Source organism: Schistocerca nitens, chromosome 3 (assembly GCF_023898315.1).
Source record: "Schistocerca nitens isolate TAMUIC-IGC-003100 chromosome 3, iqSchNite1.1, whole genome shotgun sequence".
In the NCBI taxonomy this organism is placed as follows: domain Eukaryota; kingdom Metazoa; phylum Arthropoda; class Insecta; order Orthoptera; family Acrididae; genus Schistocerca; species Schistocerca nitens.
The window spans coordinates 54,361,198-54,380,582 of record NC_064616.1 but is presented as its reverse complement, the minus strand read 5'-3'; the positions used below and the strand labels follow the sequence as shown (position 1 = coordinate 54,380,582).

General features: G+C 37.0%; 1 protein-coding gene across 2 annotated transcripts in view; it reads left to right on the top strand.

The window, feature by feature from the left end:
• LOC126248012 (rab-like protein 6) overlaps window positions 1–19,385 on the top strand; it is a 196,228-nt gene that overhangs the window by 80,774 nt on the left and 96,069 nt on the right. For both annotated transcript variants that reach the window (XR_007545398.1, XM_049948596.1), the window contains exons 6-7: window positions 13,264–13,473; window positions 14,173–14,435. Coding sequence is in view for 1 of the 2 variants with exons in the window: in XM_049948596.1 (XP_049804553.1) it covers window positions 13,264–13,473; window positions 14,173–14,435 (473 nt within the window). In the remaining variant the exon portion in view is untranslated. The remainder of the gene's footprint in view (window positions 1–13,263; window positions 13,474–14,172; window positions 14,436–19,385) is intronic.

Here is a 19,385-nt window from a genome sequence, read left to right as displayed (position 1 = left end):
AAACACAGTATATGTTCCAAAATCTTACCACAAACTGATGTCAGTGATATAGGTCTGTGATTCAGCAGATTACCCCTACTTCCTTTCTTGAGTAATTGTGTGATCTGTGCAACTTTTCAGTCATTTGGTATGAATCTTTCAATGAATGAGCAGTTATGGTTGCTGAGTATGGGGCTATTGTATTGGCATACCCTGAAAGGAACATTATTGGTATGTTATATGGACCACAAGACTTGCTTTTATTAAGTGATTTAAGCTGCTTTACTACACTGAGGATATCTACTTCTAAGTTACTCATGTTGGCAATTGTTCTTGATTGGAACTCTGGGATGTTTACTTCATTTCTTTGGTGAAGGAATTTCAGTAAACAATATTTCATATCTCTACTTCAGTGATGCTGTCATTGGTAATATTACCATTAGTATGCACAGTGAAGGTATTCATTGTGTGTTGCTGGTGGTGTACTTTACATACGAGCATAATTGCTGTTGATTTTGTGTCATATTTCAAGAGGGAGTTTCATTGTGGAAGCTATTAAAAGCTTCTTGCATTGAAGTCTGCAATGCATTGAAGTTTCAAGCCTCAGTAAAACATGCCAGTCATATTGAGATTTTGTGCTCTTTTAAATTTGGCATACATTTTTCTTTCCTTCTGCAACATTGTTCTGACCTGTTTTGTGTACCATGGGGGATCATTACCATCTTTTATAAATTTATTTGGCATAAATCACTCAATTGTCTCAGATACTAATTCTTTGAGTGTAACCCATATTTTGTCTACAATTAAATAGTTATTTGGGAAGGAATGTAGTGGACCGATCAGGGGACACGAGGGACATGCTGGATGTATCCAGCATCCCCAGCCCATTGTCCAGCCATCCACAGCTATGCCCACTGGCAGCAGCCTCAGTATGCGTGACCGAAGGCGGCACCACCTAGAGCCGTGAGTGAAGGGTCAGCAACTCGGTGCACATCTTTATATGAGGATTCCTTTTGTCGTATTCCTACCACATTTAATTGTAGACAAGTTAAGTTTTATTGCACGCTAGGGCAACCTCTGACATTTATACTGTTGTGTGATTTGAAGAGTTGTTGGACTCTAACCCAGGTGTGTCCAGTTGATGGGATGTATTTATGTAAGTCATCTTTTTGTTAATTTTTAGACTATAGAACCAATGGTTGTTTCATATTTTAACTATGTTAAATAATTGGTACAAGAGGTAATCATAAAGTTTTAATTATCACATTAAAAATAGTTATGTAATTAATTTGTTGTATGTTTACAGATATTGTCTGGTCCTGGTGCACATTTAAATTCCCATGCCACAACACTGTAGCACATTAGAGGTCTGCAAATAGGGCATTTTGTTCGCTAATAATCATTCGAGCTCACCACACTAGAGTACAATTGCTGGAAGCAGCCTGGCTATGGTCAAATGAGGTGCCGTGGGTGAGGATAGAGGCCACCCAGTCTGTTCCACTTGCCGTGTTGCTGTTGAAACCATTTTAGTGGCAGCTCCGTGTGTCTGCAGGGTGGTATTGCTACTGACATACTCTCATCAGCCAATGGAACTACGCTCAGAACAATTTAGTTATGCTGTAGATGTATATTCCTGGGTGACAGTGTCTAACTGCAACATCATAGTTATCCATAAGAGAAAGTAAGTTGTTTTATTCAATAACAAAAATTTGGAAACACTGCGAAGTTTCACAGAACAACTTTGTAACGATAGTTGGCCTTGTAATGAAAAATCATATTGCCTCTCTGCGGAACCATTGGAATGATTTTATTGTGCTGCTTAACTACATACTGTAAGATTCAAAACACGCTTTTTCATGTACTCTCCATTTCTTGCTTCAAGCATGTCTGTATCGAATGTATGTCACCAGTTTTCTTCATGAAACAGACCGTATCTGTGGCGGCATAAGTAATGGAATAAACCAATGCAACCTCATTTATCAAATAATCATTGTCAAACATGTGTTTCAGGACTGGGTTCAAAAACACTTCAAATGCATGCATAATGCTGAAAGGATTGCAATGCTTTGCATACATTAGCACCTTGCTGAGTGGCAATGAAATCTTATTAAAATGCTGGTAATTTACTCGAATCAATCTGACTAATTTTTCCTCATTCTAGTTCTTGTCTCCACCGAATCTTGACAAAAAGTGCACAGTAATAGACACAGTAATAGATGGGTAACACGTTTTCCAATGTTTATAGCTCCATAAATTCCCTGTACATCCACATGCTTTCACACCTATGACCTGGATAATGCTGGGTGTCATACTCCCCCATATTTCAACAGCTTGTCCTCGATGTTTCGTGCCACTGTCATAGGATGTTGGAGATGTCTATGTGTCCCAATTCTGAACTGATGTTTACAAACTCCTGACATTAAGCACAAAATCCTACAACTAATATTAATGTAAATGGCTGAAGATCTGTGGTGCAAGTTTCTATGCACCTTTTAAATTGCCATAACTGTCACTGAAACTGGTAATGCTTCAGAACTTACACTTTGTCATGTTCTGCAGATGTGTGCCTTCAGATGTGCGGCAGCATATCTGTAGAGACAGGAGAGCAAAGCATTTGCGACGATACATGTAACTGACATCTTTATCATTCACTAATGAAAATCTCTTCCGAACATTTTGATAACTTTCACCTTTCACACTCAGGATCTATTCTTTTGAATCAAGTTTTACTTTTGCACTGTCCTTCATCTCATATTCATGCACCTCAATCATACAATGGATGTTCAGGTAACTCAGGTAACTATAGTAGACGGCCTGGCAATTTGAGCACAAAATGCTCAAACGAGCATCGAGAAAGTTGAATGGAGTTACTACCAACGGCAAAATAGGCTGTATTGACATCTGCCAGGCTTATGCGGAACTACATGCACTTAGAAATTCGAGTGAACATAAACTTCAGATGGACATTTCTATAGCACACTGCTAGAGGAGTGAAAACACATTGCTGCAGCCCATTCATTTTGAAGGAGAACAGTGCTGCAAAAATCCAGCTAAAGAAGTCATCTGGATTGATCTGAGACAGATGCAACATTTCCACTGTTCTGGAAACAAATTACCACACAATGCTCCGCTTTATCAGTAAGCAATGTCATTTTGTTTTGGATCCTTCAGTGGCACGCTACCGTACTGCAGTACTGTGACACAAAAATTTTTATGTGTACCAGGAATGTGACATGTACCTTTAAACAAACAAACATTCAGTTATGTAACTTTATTTTTTTGAAGTGATAATTAAAACCTTATGACAACATACTGTATGTATTCCAGGCAAACATTTGAAACTGACTTTACAGGCAAAACTGTGCAATAATGGAAACAATATAAAGCAATGTTTTAAAACATCCTATGCTAACCTATGTGGTCCACTAGCTATTAAAACTCCAACAAACATCAAACTGGCATGAAGTACACTACATGCTTGGATATACAAATGATTAACATTTCAATGAAACTGGAAAAGTAGGTAGGAGTAATGCCGCTTATACTCTGTGTATAAGGGAAAAATTACACAGTGGGTTTTGTTTGTTAGTTTCATGTTCCATGAATCATTTTGCTTGACTCATTTTACATTCACATCGCAAATTAATTTCTAAATATGGCTACATGCTGTACAATTACAAGTGCCTTTTTTTTTAAAATACACAGATGTTACTTAGTAATGCCTGATAACCACGTTTTAAACATTACAATAAAAGAAATTCTACTGTGGAATAGAAGGAGTTGTCAAGGAGAAACTTTTTTAGTTTGTTTTCAAATTTTGGTTTGCTGTGTGTCAGACATTTTATATCACTTGGTAAGCGGTAACAAATTTTTGTTGCGGCATTGTGAACCCCTTTTTGTGCTACAGAAACTTTAATGTGGAGTAATGAGTGTCATTTTACCTTCTTGTGTTGTAATTATATACACCATTGCTCCTCTTGAACTGTAGTGGGTTATTTACAGTAAACTCCACGAGGAAATAAAGTACTGTGAAGCAGTAGTCAGAATGCCAAACTCCTTAAACAGATGTCTACAAGATGATCTTGGAGGAGCACTAAATATTATTCTTATAGCATGTTTTTGAGCAACAAATACTTTCTTTCTTAAAGAGGATTTACCCCACAACACTATTCCATATGACATTACTGACTAAAAATATGCAAAATATGTCAACTTACTGATTAGTCTCTCCCTATGATTTTCAAGTGATTCGAAGTGAAAATGTGACAGAACTAAGTTGTTTTTGGAGTTGCAAAATTTGCTTTTTCCAGTTTAAAATCACATCAATATGGGTGCCTAAGAATGTTGAAGTTTCCACCCTATTTATTATTTCCTCACCATGTGTTACACTTACTTATCTTTGGCATGGTACCCCTGTATGTGCAGAATTGAATGTGTTGTGTCTTTTGAAAATTGCGGGATAGATCATTCACTGAAAACAAGTCAACAATACTTCTAAGAACATTGTTATCCATTTCTTGTGTTTCCGTTTGTGATTCTCACCTTCTCAAAAATTCTAGAAAATGATGTTAGAAGTGAAGCAGCTCAGTAGTTATTGACAGGTCCCATCACCTTACTTAACACACTATGTACAGAATTATGAAGGAATAAAGGCAAAAAGTTGTAAATTCTATATTGGTGTCATTTAAGGGTCAAAATAAACATATATTGTTAAAAATCCATTAAGTCATGTTTATATAATATATTTTGTAATGATACATATTTGTTACACTAGGTATTTAAGGATACCGATAAATTAAATTTTATCTTGTGAATAATAATGTTTATACTTTTTTGACGTATGAAAATATTTAAGAATTTGAAACTTCTGTTCCTCATAGTTTTTATTCTTTATGAAACTCCAGAAGACAGTTCCATTTCTTCTCGATGCACAAATTAACGTTACACATCTGATGACAGATAACTGATGACTTCCTTTGCAATTTGGCAATCTGCCTCTCTTCATAGACACAGCTGGCCAATGTCCCAACATTGTCCTGACAAATAACCTTTTGGGGAGTTGGCATTGATGAATGCCCTGTTTTCTACTTCTTTGCTTATTCAGTATCTACACTTGAAGGAGGTTTTCATTTTATTTTTATTTACACATCAAGTTCCATAGGATCAATTTGAGGAGCAAATCCCCAAAGTCATGGAATGTGTCAGTACATGAAATTAAAACACAAAAGTAATAACAGATAAAAGTAAATGTTTATGAACCCAAAAAATGTCAATCCATAAGTTTAAGTAAACACAATCAACAATACAACAGGAATCAGCTTAATTTTTCAACAAACTCCTTAATGGAATAGGAGGAGTGACCCATGAGGAAACTCTTCAGTTTCAATTTGAAAGCGGTTGGATTACTGCTAAGGTTTTTGAATTCGAGTGGTAGCTTATTGAAAACGGATGCAGCAATATACTGCACACCTTTCTGCACAAGAGTTTAGGAAGTCTGATCCAAATGCAGTTTTGACTTCTGCCGCATATTAACCAAGTGAAAGCTGCTTATTCTTGGGAATAAGCTAATATTGTTAACAAGAAATGACACTAAGGAATATATAAAATGTCTGACACACAGCAAACCAAAATTTGAAAACAAACTAAAAAAGTTTCTCCTTGACAACTCCTTCTATTCCACAGTAGAATTTCTTTTATTGTAATGTTTAAAACGTGGTTATCAGGCATTACTAAGTAACATCTGTGTATTTAAAAAAAAAGGCACTTGTAATTGTACAGCATGTAGCCATATTTAGAAATTAATTTGCGATGTGAATGTAAAATGAGTCAAGCAAAATGATTCATGGAACATGAAACTAACAAACAAAACCCACTGTGTCATTTTTCCCTTATACACAGAGTATATATATATATATATATATATATATATATATATATATATATATATATATATATATATATTCCTTAGTGTCATTTCTTGTTAACAATATTAGCTTATTCCCAAGAATAAGCAGCTTTCACTTGGTTAATACGCGGCAGAAGTCAAAACTGCATTTGGATCAGACAATCCCTCACTTCAGATACCGTTCAAATAGTAAAAATGGCAGTATTAAGTCTTTGAAAAAGATCCTGAATGCGGACTTTCCACGACAGCTTACTATCTATCTGAACACCTAGAAATTTGAACTGTCCAGTTTCACTAATCATATGCCCATTCTGTGAAATCAAAACGCCAGTTTTTGTTGAATACTGTGTTAGAAATTGTTAAAAACTTAGTCTTAATGTGATTTAGAATTAGTTTATTTTCTACAAGTCATGACCTTAGGTCATGTACTGCACTATTTGAAAACAAGCCAATGTTGCACACAACATCCTTTACTACCAAGCTAGTGTCATCAGCAAACAGAAATATTTTAGAGTTACCCGCAGTACTAGAGGGCATATCATTTATATAAATAAGGAACAGGAGTGGCCCCATCACTGATCCCTGGGGCATCCCGCATTTGACCGTACCCCACTCAGACCCCACATCACAGCCAGTCTCAACACTGTGAATAATGACCTTTTGCTGTCTGTTGCTAAAGTAAGAGGTGAACCAGTTGTGAGCTACTCCCTGTGTTCCGTAATGGTCCAACTTCAAGAGCAATGTTTTGTGATCAGCACAAACAAACACCTTAGTTAAATCAAAAAATATGCCTAGCATTCTAAACCTGTTGTTTAACCCATCCATTACCTCACAGAGAGAAGAGAATATAGCATTTTCGGTTGTTAAATGACTTCCAAAGCTGAACTGTATATTTGATAGCAAATCATGTGATATAAAATGATTAATTATCCTTACATACACAGCCTTTTTAATAACTTTAGCAAATTCTGATGGCGTAGAAATAGGTCAAAATTGTCTACATTATCCCTTTCTCCCTTTTTGTAAAGCGGCTGTACTACTGAGTACTTCAGTCATTCAGGAAACTGACCATTCCTAAACGAAAAATTACAAACATGGCTAAATACACAGCTAACATGTGCAGCACAGTACTTTAATATTCTGCTAGAACCCCATCATATCCATGAGAGTCATTAGTTTTCAGTGATTTAATTATTGACTCAATCTCCCCCTTGTCTGTATCACAGAGAAATATTTCAGACTTCAATATCAGAAAGGCTTTTGCCATGAGAGTTATATAATTACCTGTAGAAACTAAATTTTTATTTAATTCACCAACAATGCTCAGAAAATTATTGTTTAATACTGTACATACATCTGATTTATCAGTAACAGAAATATTTTTACTACAAACTGACTTTATATCGTCTACCGTGTGCTGTTGATCAGATACTTCCTTCACAACTGATCATATAGATTTAATTTTATCCTGTGAATTAGCTATTCTATTTGCATACCACATACTCTTTGCCTTCCTAATAACATTTTTAAGCACCTAACAATACTGTTTGTAATGGGCTACTGTAGCTGGGTTGTGGCTATTTCTAACATTTTGATATAATTCCCACTTTGTTCTACATGATATCCTCATCCCACTAGTCAGCCACCCAGGCTGCCTATTACTGCTAGTACCCTGTTTAGGATGTCATAATGGAAAGCAACTCTCAAAGAGCATGAGAAATGTGTTAAGGAAAGCATCATATTTATCATCTTTGTTATCGGCACTGTAAACATCCTGCCACTCTTGTTCCTTGACAAGGTTTAAAAAACTCTCTATTGCTGTTGGATTAACTTTCCTACATAGTTTGTAATTATATATGGCATTTGTTTGAGTACAACAGCCTTTTAGTGTTAAAATGTGTGCATCATGGTCTGAAAGGCCATTCACCCTTTCACTAACAGAATGCCCATATAGTAATGGAGAATGAATAAAAATATTGTCTATGGCTGTACTACTGTTCCCCTGCACCCTAGTTGGAGAAAACACAATCTGTATCAGTTCATATGAATTTAGGAGATCTACCAACATCCTTTTTCTTGCACCATCACATACCAAATTGATATTGAGGTCTGGTACTTCCTACAAAGTGAATTAAGAATCCTCTCTAGCTTGAGCAGAAATGCTGTGAAGTCAGAGTTAGGGGACCTATAAAGAACAACAATGAGAAGTTTAGTTTCACTAAATTCAACTGCCCCTGCACAACATTCTAATATCTGTTCAGTGCAGTGCTGTGATATGACTGTGGACTCAAATGGACTACTGTTTTTTAGGTACATAGCCACTCCCCCACCCTGCAAGGAACTCCTTGAAAAACAGCCAGCTAATCTGTATCCTGGTAAAGGAAGCCTCTAAATTGTCAAATTATTTAAGTGGTGCTCCAATACCAATAATTTCAGAGTCAACATCTATAAGCAGTTCACTAACTTTATCTCTAACACCTCATATTTTTTGATGAAACATGCTAATTCCTTCTCTATTTTGAAACATGACATCCTCTGAAGGTGAGCCCTTAGTCAGAGGGACTTCCTTTAAGCAGTTATACCTATCAATTGACTTCATTCTAAAAAAAAAAAAAGTGCAGCTCTAACACCAACTACTATAGGAATTTTTCCATGAGTGATCCCACCACCACCCACTACACTGTCACCTATAAGCTTTGTCAGCTGCCCCTTCCCATACATATTGAGGTGCAGGCCATGCCTAGTGAAACCTGATCTATTGATAGACCCAACTGGCGCCACTGAAATGTGACCATGCCCTCTGCCATCAGCACCCTTTCCAACCCTATGTTAACACACTTAACAGCTGCATTAGGATGAGGCCAATCATGACACTGAAACAGTTGCACGAAATGCACATTAGTGCCACCGGTTTGAGTAGCCATCTTTACCAGGTTACCACCTACTTCATATTCCCTGTCCCTCTCAAGACTGTTCCCTGCTCCACCCACTATTACCCTGATCCTCCTTTGTAAAATTCCTACATAACTCCCCTATGTTGTCAGTCACCTGAGCCAACCCTGCACTAGGCTTCACAATGCTGGTGACCTGGTACTCACTCCCCAATACTTCCACCAACTCCCCTCTTTCATCAACTTACATCCTTGTTCATTTTGCACAGGGCATCAACTACTTCAGATATACCTCAAAATTACTTCTATCAAGTAACATTTATTTAAAGTTGATAACTTATATGTTGACGAAGTAAATCTCGGGTGCACAGCCTGGTTGTCCTTCAGCCTTCTTGGTAGTGTCAAGGGCAACCTTGGTCTATGTAAATCGGGTTTATCAGATACCTTGCCAATTCTCTTCATACATAGAGCAGACCATTCGTACCATTGAGGACCGATGCCGAGAACATCAATGGCACACTAGACTGCAACAGCCCAGTAAGTCGGAAATCGCTGAGTATTGCCTGTCGGAATTCCAGAGCGTGGATCATGACCAAACCAAAGTCCTGACACAGACTTCCAAATACTGGGACTGTGTCATCAAAGAAGCCATAGAGATCAGAGTAAGGGAGCCACAACTAAATCGTGACAGCGGTTACATCCTTAGCAAGGCGTGGGAACCCGCGGTCACCCGGATTAAGAAGAAAAAGGATATTTTCCTGATTGTACCGACTTGGAGGGAGGAGGGAAGAATAACGAGAGCGGTGCCGGCAGACCCTCCTGAACGAGAAGACCTAGGATGCAGCGCCCAGACGGCGGGAGAACGGATGCTGTACCTGCACCGCAACCGGGGGCGCGTCCACACCGACTCGTAGGAAGCGCCTGAGGGAGGAGCAGGAGTGGGATTGTCCTATATATACATGGCGCTGGCCCACCGCCGGTCAGTACATCAGCACACTTTATGATGGCAATATGGTCGATTGCCGAAATATTGTGTCCTATGCACACTCATACCAGGCTCTTCACCCGAGATTTATTTCATCATAAAATACGCCTGGAGAAATTGAAGAATCACGCCTGATATGTTCTTCAGGATCAGTAATAATAAATAGCAACAACTGAAATACACACATCCATGCTACGCAGAACTCCCAAGATGCAGTCGTTCAAGTAATTGAAGAAATTCTGATGGGGAATCATAAAATCCCATACTTATAGTCTGAAGCATTATGAATCTGCTAGCGACTGTGAGAAGATGCTTCTCACTATGCAGATACAGCAATGTACTGTAAGCATTACAGATTTGTCAAACACATCCATAGAGGGTTAAAGAGGGGTTTAACAATGACAATATTTCAGTCTCTCTGGAAAAATGCCTTAAGTTAGCGATGCGTTACACATTTCAGATAAGAATGTCCTTATTATATGAGAACAAATCTTTGGTATCCTATTGGACACACCATCAAAACCAGATGAGCTTTTATTTGTGAGAGAATCTATAATTTTCTTAATTTCAGAAGCATAAGTTGGTGATATATTCATATGATTGAATTTTATGATAGTTAGTTTTTCAACATACTGCTGTGATCTTTCTATTGAACTGTTTCTCCCTATACTTTCTACCATAATTAAGTAATGATTGGTTGTGTTATCCTGTTCTGTGGCTGGTTGTCCTGTCTTGACTCACTACATTCAATATAGCCTTAAATCTGTGGACTTACTGATTTATGACATTGTGTGCATGTTCCTTGGTTTTTTAACATTTCTCAGTAATTTTGAGTAGTTTTTGTAGTCTGCATCTGCTGCAGGATCTCTACTTGTTCTTGCTAACAGATAGATTTCCCTTCTCCTTTCACAGGACACTTTAATTCCTCTAGTGACACATGTTTTTTTACATGGCTGGTTAATGTGCTTTCTGATTAGTGTATGCAGAAAGCTGTTTTCAAGTAATGATATGAATGTATCATGGAATAGATTAACTTTTATGTTAGAATTTTCTTCATTATAAATTTCATCCCAGGTCATCTATTGTAAACTATTCTTAAGAATATTTGTCCTGGAGTCATTAATTACTCTAACTGATTTCCACTAAGGGGTATCCATACTGTAAGGCACTATGTTATTTATCCTAACTGTGTGTCATGATCAGAGATAGCATTTGTTACTGGGTAAATAGTTATTTTCTTGCTTTGAGGTTCTCCAAATGAAACATTATCAATTAGGGTCCTACAGTTAATAACTGAGATCAAATTTTAGGATCCAGATAAGATTTCCAGATCATTTTTCCTATCAGAATCCCTTAGAAATCTACAATGAAGTCAACACAGACAATTAACTGCTTGCTTCTGTGTGACAGATAGCACAATTAGGAATCCAGATTCCTCATAAACAGTTCAAAATTTCCCAGTGGGGAAATCACATTTGGATATAGGTTGTTTGTGACAAGACTGGGTTGTGCCTTGTGTGAGAAGGAGAAACATCTACCAGTGTGTATCTAAATTTGACAGCAGCAGGATCGTGGATTATCGAGACTGTGGTTTATTATTCTGTGATACTGCTGCTTGCAGCTCTAAGGGTCCCATAAGTGTCATGCAGATATGGAAACGATGGGTTCGAGAGGGCCCATATCCGACACCATTCAGAATCTCAACAGCCCATACCATTAGTGCCAGAGAGGACAGTCATTGAACATTCAGTCATGCAGCATCGTACAGCCATGTCACATATGTTGAGTCAGGAAATGGCCTCCTTTGCAGAAGGAAAAGTACCCATATGGACCATGTGACTATGTCTGGAGCACCACAGACTGTCAGCATGGCAACTATTGTGACTACTCTGTGTGGCAATAGAGAGAGGCATGCTGACAGTGATGAGTCCTATGAGAAGATTTGACACAGGACTGTGTTACTTCATCTTTTCAGATGAGTTACAGATGTGCAGGAGGCTCCAAGGAGAACAAACTTTGTTAGACTGCATTGATCATCATCATCATCATCATCATCATCATCATACGGTCATAGCAGTTAGTGTGATGGTATTGAATACCATTAGGGTGTACAACATGATTACCTTTTGTGAACATAGCCAATAATTTGGACAGCAGCCTTACATTTCAAACATGTTTGGGCTTGTGCCTGTGATCTCTTTTCAAGGTTTGCATGATGTTATCTACTGACAAGTTAACACAAGACCACATTTTGTCCATATTCTCCAGATCTTTCACCCATTGAAAACATCTGGTCGTGAGTTGCTGAGAGATGCGCACACCAACAGTTGGCAGTCACTACAATTGATGAACTGTGGTATGGAGTTGACACAGCATGCAATTAAATGCGCACATCTGTCATTCAAGCTCAGTTTGAATTGATGCCCTACCATGTTAGAGCCATTATTGCTTCCAGAGATGACACTCTGTGTGCTGAATTTTGCACCCTGTACTACCCAAAAATCACCTGCAAATTTAATTATGTATTCTTCCTACTACACTACCATCTGTGAAAATTAGGCAACACCAAGGAGACACATGATTACAGTGAAATTTATTTCACAAATTAGTGACATAACAATACACAAACATTTAGAATTAGGGGGCTGTACATGCGCTTTAACTGATAGAATTCAGTATGGCGTAAAAACTGCCGTGTGCTGTCTCACATTGTTTATTTCACTACTTACGATGTTTGACTGTGTAATAAATGGCAGCCAATGTTGTGGTTGAGAGACCATGTTAAACTGCAGGCACCCCAGCAACTGGTCAGGTTAAGTCATTTCATATGGCAGAGAAAAGCAATGGCATACTGTCTTCTGTAGGACCATAGCTACTACAGTGCTATCATGTTTAAACTAGCCTTTGGGGGGTAGATTTAACTTTATTTTGTTTAATGTCTTCAAAATATTCCATTCAGCGTGCTAATTTGTTCAGTAATTTGCTAATTGATTTTTGGAATGTACGTTTCTTTTTTACTCCCCCCACCCCCCTCCTCCCCCTCTTTTTTGCTTTTTCTCCATTTTTTATGGCCTTTAAACAGTAAAATTATTAGCCATCTGCACAAAGTAATACACAAATGTGTGTGAATGAAAGATAGTTTGTGTACTGTCTAGTATTTAAGTTAGAGAGATTCTTGGTTTTCTAATGCATTGGGTTTTGGTTGGGTTAGCAAACTTACTGATAATTATCAGGGGTTTGGATACAATTCTTTTCTTCTTCATTTCTATAATAAATGGCAATTCTAAAATAAAATGGCACTGAAGCTTTCCATGGTGGTTTTTAATTTCACGGTAATGTTTTTAAAATGAGATGTAATATAAACTGGACCAAGATTCATGTAGGACATGTGGACAATATGCTATGCTTCTGTTTTCGTTGAAGTGCTTAGCCAAGTGACAGTGACACTCAAAATCCTGCACAAATGTTATTTCATTAATGTTTTCTTCAATTTAATTTTTCAGGCCTGCTGGTTCAGCTCAAATACGGTATGCGGAGTCCTCTATGAGAAATGGATTTGGCCTCAAACTACTACATAAGTTCCTAAATCTACCCTTTCTCCAGTTACAACATGAAACATTACTGGCCCAGCTTGCCACAAATGAAGAAGAAACAAAACTAACCAGTCAGGAATTAGATTTATTTCTTGAAAGTGATGAAGCAGACTACAACAAGCAAGTATTTTGGTTTGCATTAGTTAAAGTGCATAGTAATGATAGTTACAATTGGAGGACTGAATAGCCTGTAAGATGACGATTTCTCCGCAATAGTTTTCAGTATTGGTGAAAACTCAGAACAACAACTCATTTACTGTAGGTCCAGAACACATTGTGTTCATAGCTCATCATCACTATCATCGTAGGTAATGCTAGTATAAAGTCGATGAGATGTCAGTATGCTTTAAAGTGTTTACATATGTTATGTTTGTGGTATGCCAGTAAATAGAGACATGTACTTGATATTTTAATAAGTAGGAAGATTACTTCATTCCTTGTTTTCATAAGAAGTCCTGTTATATATGTAAATGAAATAATTAGTTTGAAAATTGTGACTAACCTGAATTAGCAGGTGATAGGCATAAAGGTATCAAATATGAGTCTCACTGTGTTTGTATCATCTCTGTACACTCTTTTTGAAAAGATGTTTTCTTCTGTTACTTTCCTTATTTGGTTTAACTTTAATTTCATTAATATTTCAGCACCATTCTTATCGTTTCTTAATGAATACTATTTAACAGTATCAGATGGATGTTGTTGTTTATCTGTTAGTCAATTAATACATTTGTTCCCTTTTGTATCTGACCACATGTCAAATGTATTTGTACACATTCCTGTTCTGTAACTGTATGTTAATCATATTTATCTTATGTTTAGGTTTTTAGATAACCTTGTAAACAAGAGACGACAAGTAGCAGATTCTGCGTCATCTGTTCCCATTCCTCAGACAACTCAACAGGTATCACAACAGCCAACAGCCTCTACTGCTGATACTCCATCTGTGAAACGCAGTAATTCTGTTCCTGTTCCTGTTGCTGTTCCTGTTCCTGTTGGAGGTGGCATTCCTATACCAGATCAAACAGCTGGCTATGTTTATAAAATGTTTGGGAAACCTAAAGAAACAACTGAAGAATCTACTGGTAATTGGTTTCTGAAAGCAATTAATAAGTTCGATATAACTTTTGTCGAAGTTGCAAAAAGCTTTCCAATCTGTAAGTGCAATTTTCTGTTGCCACCATGTTCCTTTCTAGCTTCCAGGTGGCATGCTTGTATTGCAGTGCATTATGTTTTGAATATTGGAACACTCATTTCATTAAAGAAGTCACGTCAATGAACACGGAGATTAGGAATAATAGAGGGATGGCAGATATTAAATTTTCTATCTATGCACATATAATGCAATGGATTGAAACTTGGGATGAAGATAATGCGCAAAATTTGGGAAAGAGTAAAAACTGTATTATAGTGTCCAGGATCAGACAAAACAGGAAATGACTTGAGAACCAGTGGAGACTGACCGACTGTCTAGGAGTGTCAACAGCAAGCCACCAAAGAGTAACAGGTGGACAGCACAAGAAAAAGAAAGACAGTGGAGATGGCATGACAGAGTAACAACTCCAGTGAGAAAACTGAGATCGAAAACTAAGATGTAGCATGTTCAGAACCAAGACAACAATCTGTAGGGAGAGCAACATTATAGCACAGAGAAGACATAAGTGGCTGCAGAGCTGCTGTGTTGTGCTGCGCTGCCAGCTTTAAAAGGAAGCTGCGGGCACCATGAGGCCAGCACAGTGGATGTGCCTAGGCAGTGACACTCCTGGCGGTGGCAGCTGTGTGCATATTACCAGACCAGTTATTAATTTAGGTTCTCTTTAGCTCAAAAACGCGTGCACAGTGCTGCAACAAAAATTTTTGGTCACTTACCCAGTGATATAATAGTCTGACTGGCAGCAAAGTAAAATTTGAAAACAAACTGAGAAGCTTTCTCCTTGACTTTCTCTGTTCTGTAGAAGAATTTCTATTACTGTAATGTGTAAAATGTGGTGGATAGGAGTTACTAACTGACATCTATATATCTTTTTTATTTTTTTTTTATTTTTGAAGAAAGAAAAATAAGAGACATGAAGAAATATTCAGATTGTAACCATATGTACAAATAAATTTGCTATATGAATGTAAAATGACTCGTTCCACATCACTATGATCTATCATCCAAAATGATCTGTGGAATATGAAACTATAATCTGATCCACGAACGATGGTGGTTTGTGCATGTCGAGGCACGGATGGGGATGGCATTGTTGACGATTCCAAGAGAAAGTTGCGGTAAGCGCATGCGCGTGTTTTCTGCTTGGAGGATGCGGGTATCCTGCAAATTACATCTCTTGTTTGATTATGAAGAATTCGTCACTAACCACCACTATCGATGATAACAACTCACAACAAATAAAATAGAAATTCACTAAACAACTCTCTGTGATCACATTTAATGCTTGCATTAGCTATGTCATTCAGAGCAGAGCGCTCAGAACAACACCAATGACACAGGTGCACATAATAATCCTAAACTCAAGCACCATCGTTTGTGACTCCAACTATTGCATGCTTTTGTCGTACAAAACTTTACACGTTTACTGTATGCCTCAAACATCGGCTGCATCTTAGCGCTGCCCACAAGTGACTCCCTGTGCTACCCTCAAGTGGTGCGCATAAAGGTCACATGAAAATGTACCAAAGGAAAAGATTTAGTGCTTCCCTAGCTTACTTGTGTTACTATTACAAGTTTGATTTTAAAGCAAAATAAAGTGCTCAGGAGTGGAACAGTCATTTACAGCTGAAATTAAATGAGCATATATCCATTCGATATTACATTACAATAAATAAGCTGCTGCTTTACAAAATGTATACAAAGCATACATTTGACTGAGTTCACAGATAGAACAGTAATGTTACACTAGTTCTTAGCAGGTTATTATTGATCATAACAATCAAATTTTTATAAAATCAGTTATGTAAAGTGACTGTGTTGTTACTTTACAGACTGTTTTGATAAATTCATTTAATTTCATTTTAAACATTTATTATTTTAACAACTTTTAGAAGAAAAACCACACACACACACACACACACACACACACACACACACACACACACACACACACACAACGAAGCACATCTCACACACACGACCACCATCTTCAGCAGCTCAAACTGGTCCAACAGCCTATCATGTTACCTCCACAGTCTCTTCAGTCTGCAAATTCAATTGTCAGTGTGCATGTGGACCCATTAGTGGATATCTTGGTGACCCTCTACCATCTGCCCAGTTAGTCGTGGCATCACCCACTCATTTTCAGCCACATGCGTGCCACTCCTAGTAAATACTGGTATGGTGCTGGCTAGACAAACTATAGTGTACGGCATGAAACCATTTTTATTGTCATTTTGCTTGATGTTACCTGAAATATCTAATTTGATTTTCTACTCATAACATGAATTCAGTCTATCACTTGTGTCAGCAATAAGTTGGTTAGCAGCCCACTGCTCTGAACAGTGACTACAAACGTAGGTTACTATTACTGATTTGGGTATTAACTTTCTCTTTAGACTAATCAATGTTTTAGTATAGTGTAGTAAACAGCAATATTTAAATTCAGCAAAAGAAAATATTTACTGATTGCAGTTTAGAGATGTCCCCAAATCTAACTTAGGTAACTTTCTGAAAAATAATTGAGTGTGTGATGTCTCACATATTATGGAAGATATTTGTGTAGTGGAGATTTCCATATTGACTTTCTTATGCATTCTACAGGGGGGAAAAAGGTAAAACAACTTGATGTCTGTTCATTGTGTAGGTTGAATGTAAAAGGAGTCACCAATGGGGTATCAGGTCATGGGTTGTGCTGTTAGCAGACAAACAATGTTAACAGTATGCAGATATGCAAAATATGTATACTGCAAAATAATTTACAGCATTATAGGCTTCAGGGAAAGTCATAATGTTCCATTACTGTTATGTGTGTGTTAGAAGTTCGAAATTGCTTTACGATGTCATATAAGAAACAAATATCCTAGATCTTAATAATGTAGCATAACTTGGGGTTTTCCTCAAGTTAGCATACTTTTTTTTTGTGGTATATGTTTTATGGCAGCACAATTATAACTGTTTCAGATTCAGGTAAAAAACTGAATAAGAAAGCAAATGATATATTGGACAAAATTGATTGATTTTCAGATCAAAGCGAATAGTCTGATTGTCAGGTGAAGTAATACAACACGTTTACTTCTTCATACAGAGTTAAGTGATAAATTTCATATTTTCCAGGTGGAATGCTTTCATCCTGGCAAGCTCTAAATGCGAACATTTCTGGTTAGGCTTTACCATTACCATTACTGTTACTGATATCAAATGAAAGTACTAGTTACTATTATGAGTTACTATTTATTTATTTCCACAATGCATGTTGGGAGATTTATGTGGATTAATATGGCACGTATGTGTTGTTACAACTTTAGAGTAACCTGTGGCACTGTCTCATATATAAAAAATTGAAATAGTGTTTTATTTGTTCTCTACTAAACAGTGCCACAGGTTACTCTAAAATCATAACACAATACATACATGCCATATTAATGTACATAAATCTATCTGACCAAGATGGTCTAAACCTCAAAAACAGATTGCGGAAATAAATAAATAATGACTGGTGACAGTAACTTTTTATATATGTTTGATGTTGTAGTAAACTCTTGGAGAAATCTGAATTGTTATATTATTTTGATACATAATGTATACCAAGAGCACTTGTAAATCTTTATTGATTACTGGTTTTGATAGATCTGTGCTCTCCTCATCGAGTCTTGTAACACGTTAACAGAAGTTCATGACCTTTGCAAACTTCCAAGTCACATAGTGATGTTGAGTTGTTTTACAATGAAAGATAGCATGGAGCATCAGCATGTTAAACAGACAAAAAATACCACAAATATAAAACATACATCATCTTGTGCTCTTGTCCTAATGCACTAGGAACAAACTATCTCTGTTAATGTGTTACAAGATCGAGTGATGACAACACAGACCTGTCAAACACAGTAATCAATAAAAAGATTTACAAGCAATCTTGATTTATCTGATAATTCAAAACAATTTAGTAAATTTGCTGTTTAATTTGATGGTAAACTCTTTCTCTAACTGCCAGGAAAATGTAAGGTCCATTACAGTTTACTAAAATTAATATAATTTAGGATTCAGGATGGTTACCTGGTCCACACATGCTGATGTAAGTGTTTGTTGATTTCCTGCAGTAAAAATCATTTTAAGTAAATGTTAATAAGCTTCCTAAAAACCAAACTACCTGGAATAATCATTAAAAGTGTTGGACTCTCATTTAGGAGGAGTAGAGTTCAGTCCTCATAGATCCATTCAAATTTAGTTTTTCCATGTTAGTTGAGTAACAGGAAAAGAACCTGACCAATCTCCTTCACCTCTCAGTCTTATGTGTCTGGCTACAATGACCTCATCTGTAGCAGGCAATTAAACAGTAAGCTTATTTTTATTCCTTTTTGCTTCATAAAATAGGTTACCATCATAATCAATTTTATATCTTAGGTCCAAGTCAAAAAGCAAACTGAATATGCTATTATGGGCAGCAGGTGTTCTCTTCAATAAGTCTGTGATATTAAATCTGTTTACTTCATTGGCAGGCATTATTGAACTCTTGGGCCTAGTTTCACATACTGTCATTCAAAGCACGATTATTTATGAAAGTTGCACATAGTTGAAATTCACAACAGTAATGTGGACTGGATTCTGCTATTATGCGTTTTTGGTGGAAGTATGTCAGTGAGTGCCAATCCAGTTACTATCAGACTTTTAGAGTGACCCTCGTTTGTGTGAAGAGTTAAATGCTGTTGAGAATACTCCCATCAATGCTCATGAAAGGACAAGATGATTTAAGACTGATCAGTTGGAGAATAAAAATCTATATTTCCAGATGTCTTCAAAGAGACAAGTTGTGTATCAACACTGAATTTCCATCTGGTTTTCAAAATTTAAATAGTGAAGGAAACTGTAAACCACATGTTAT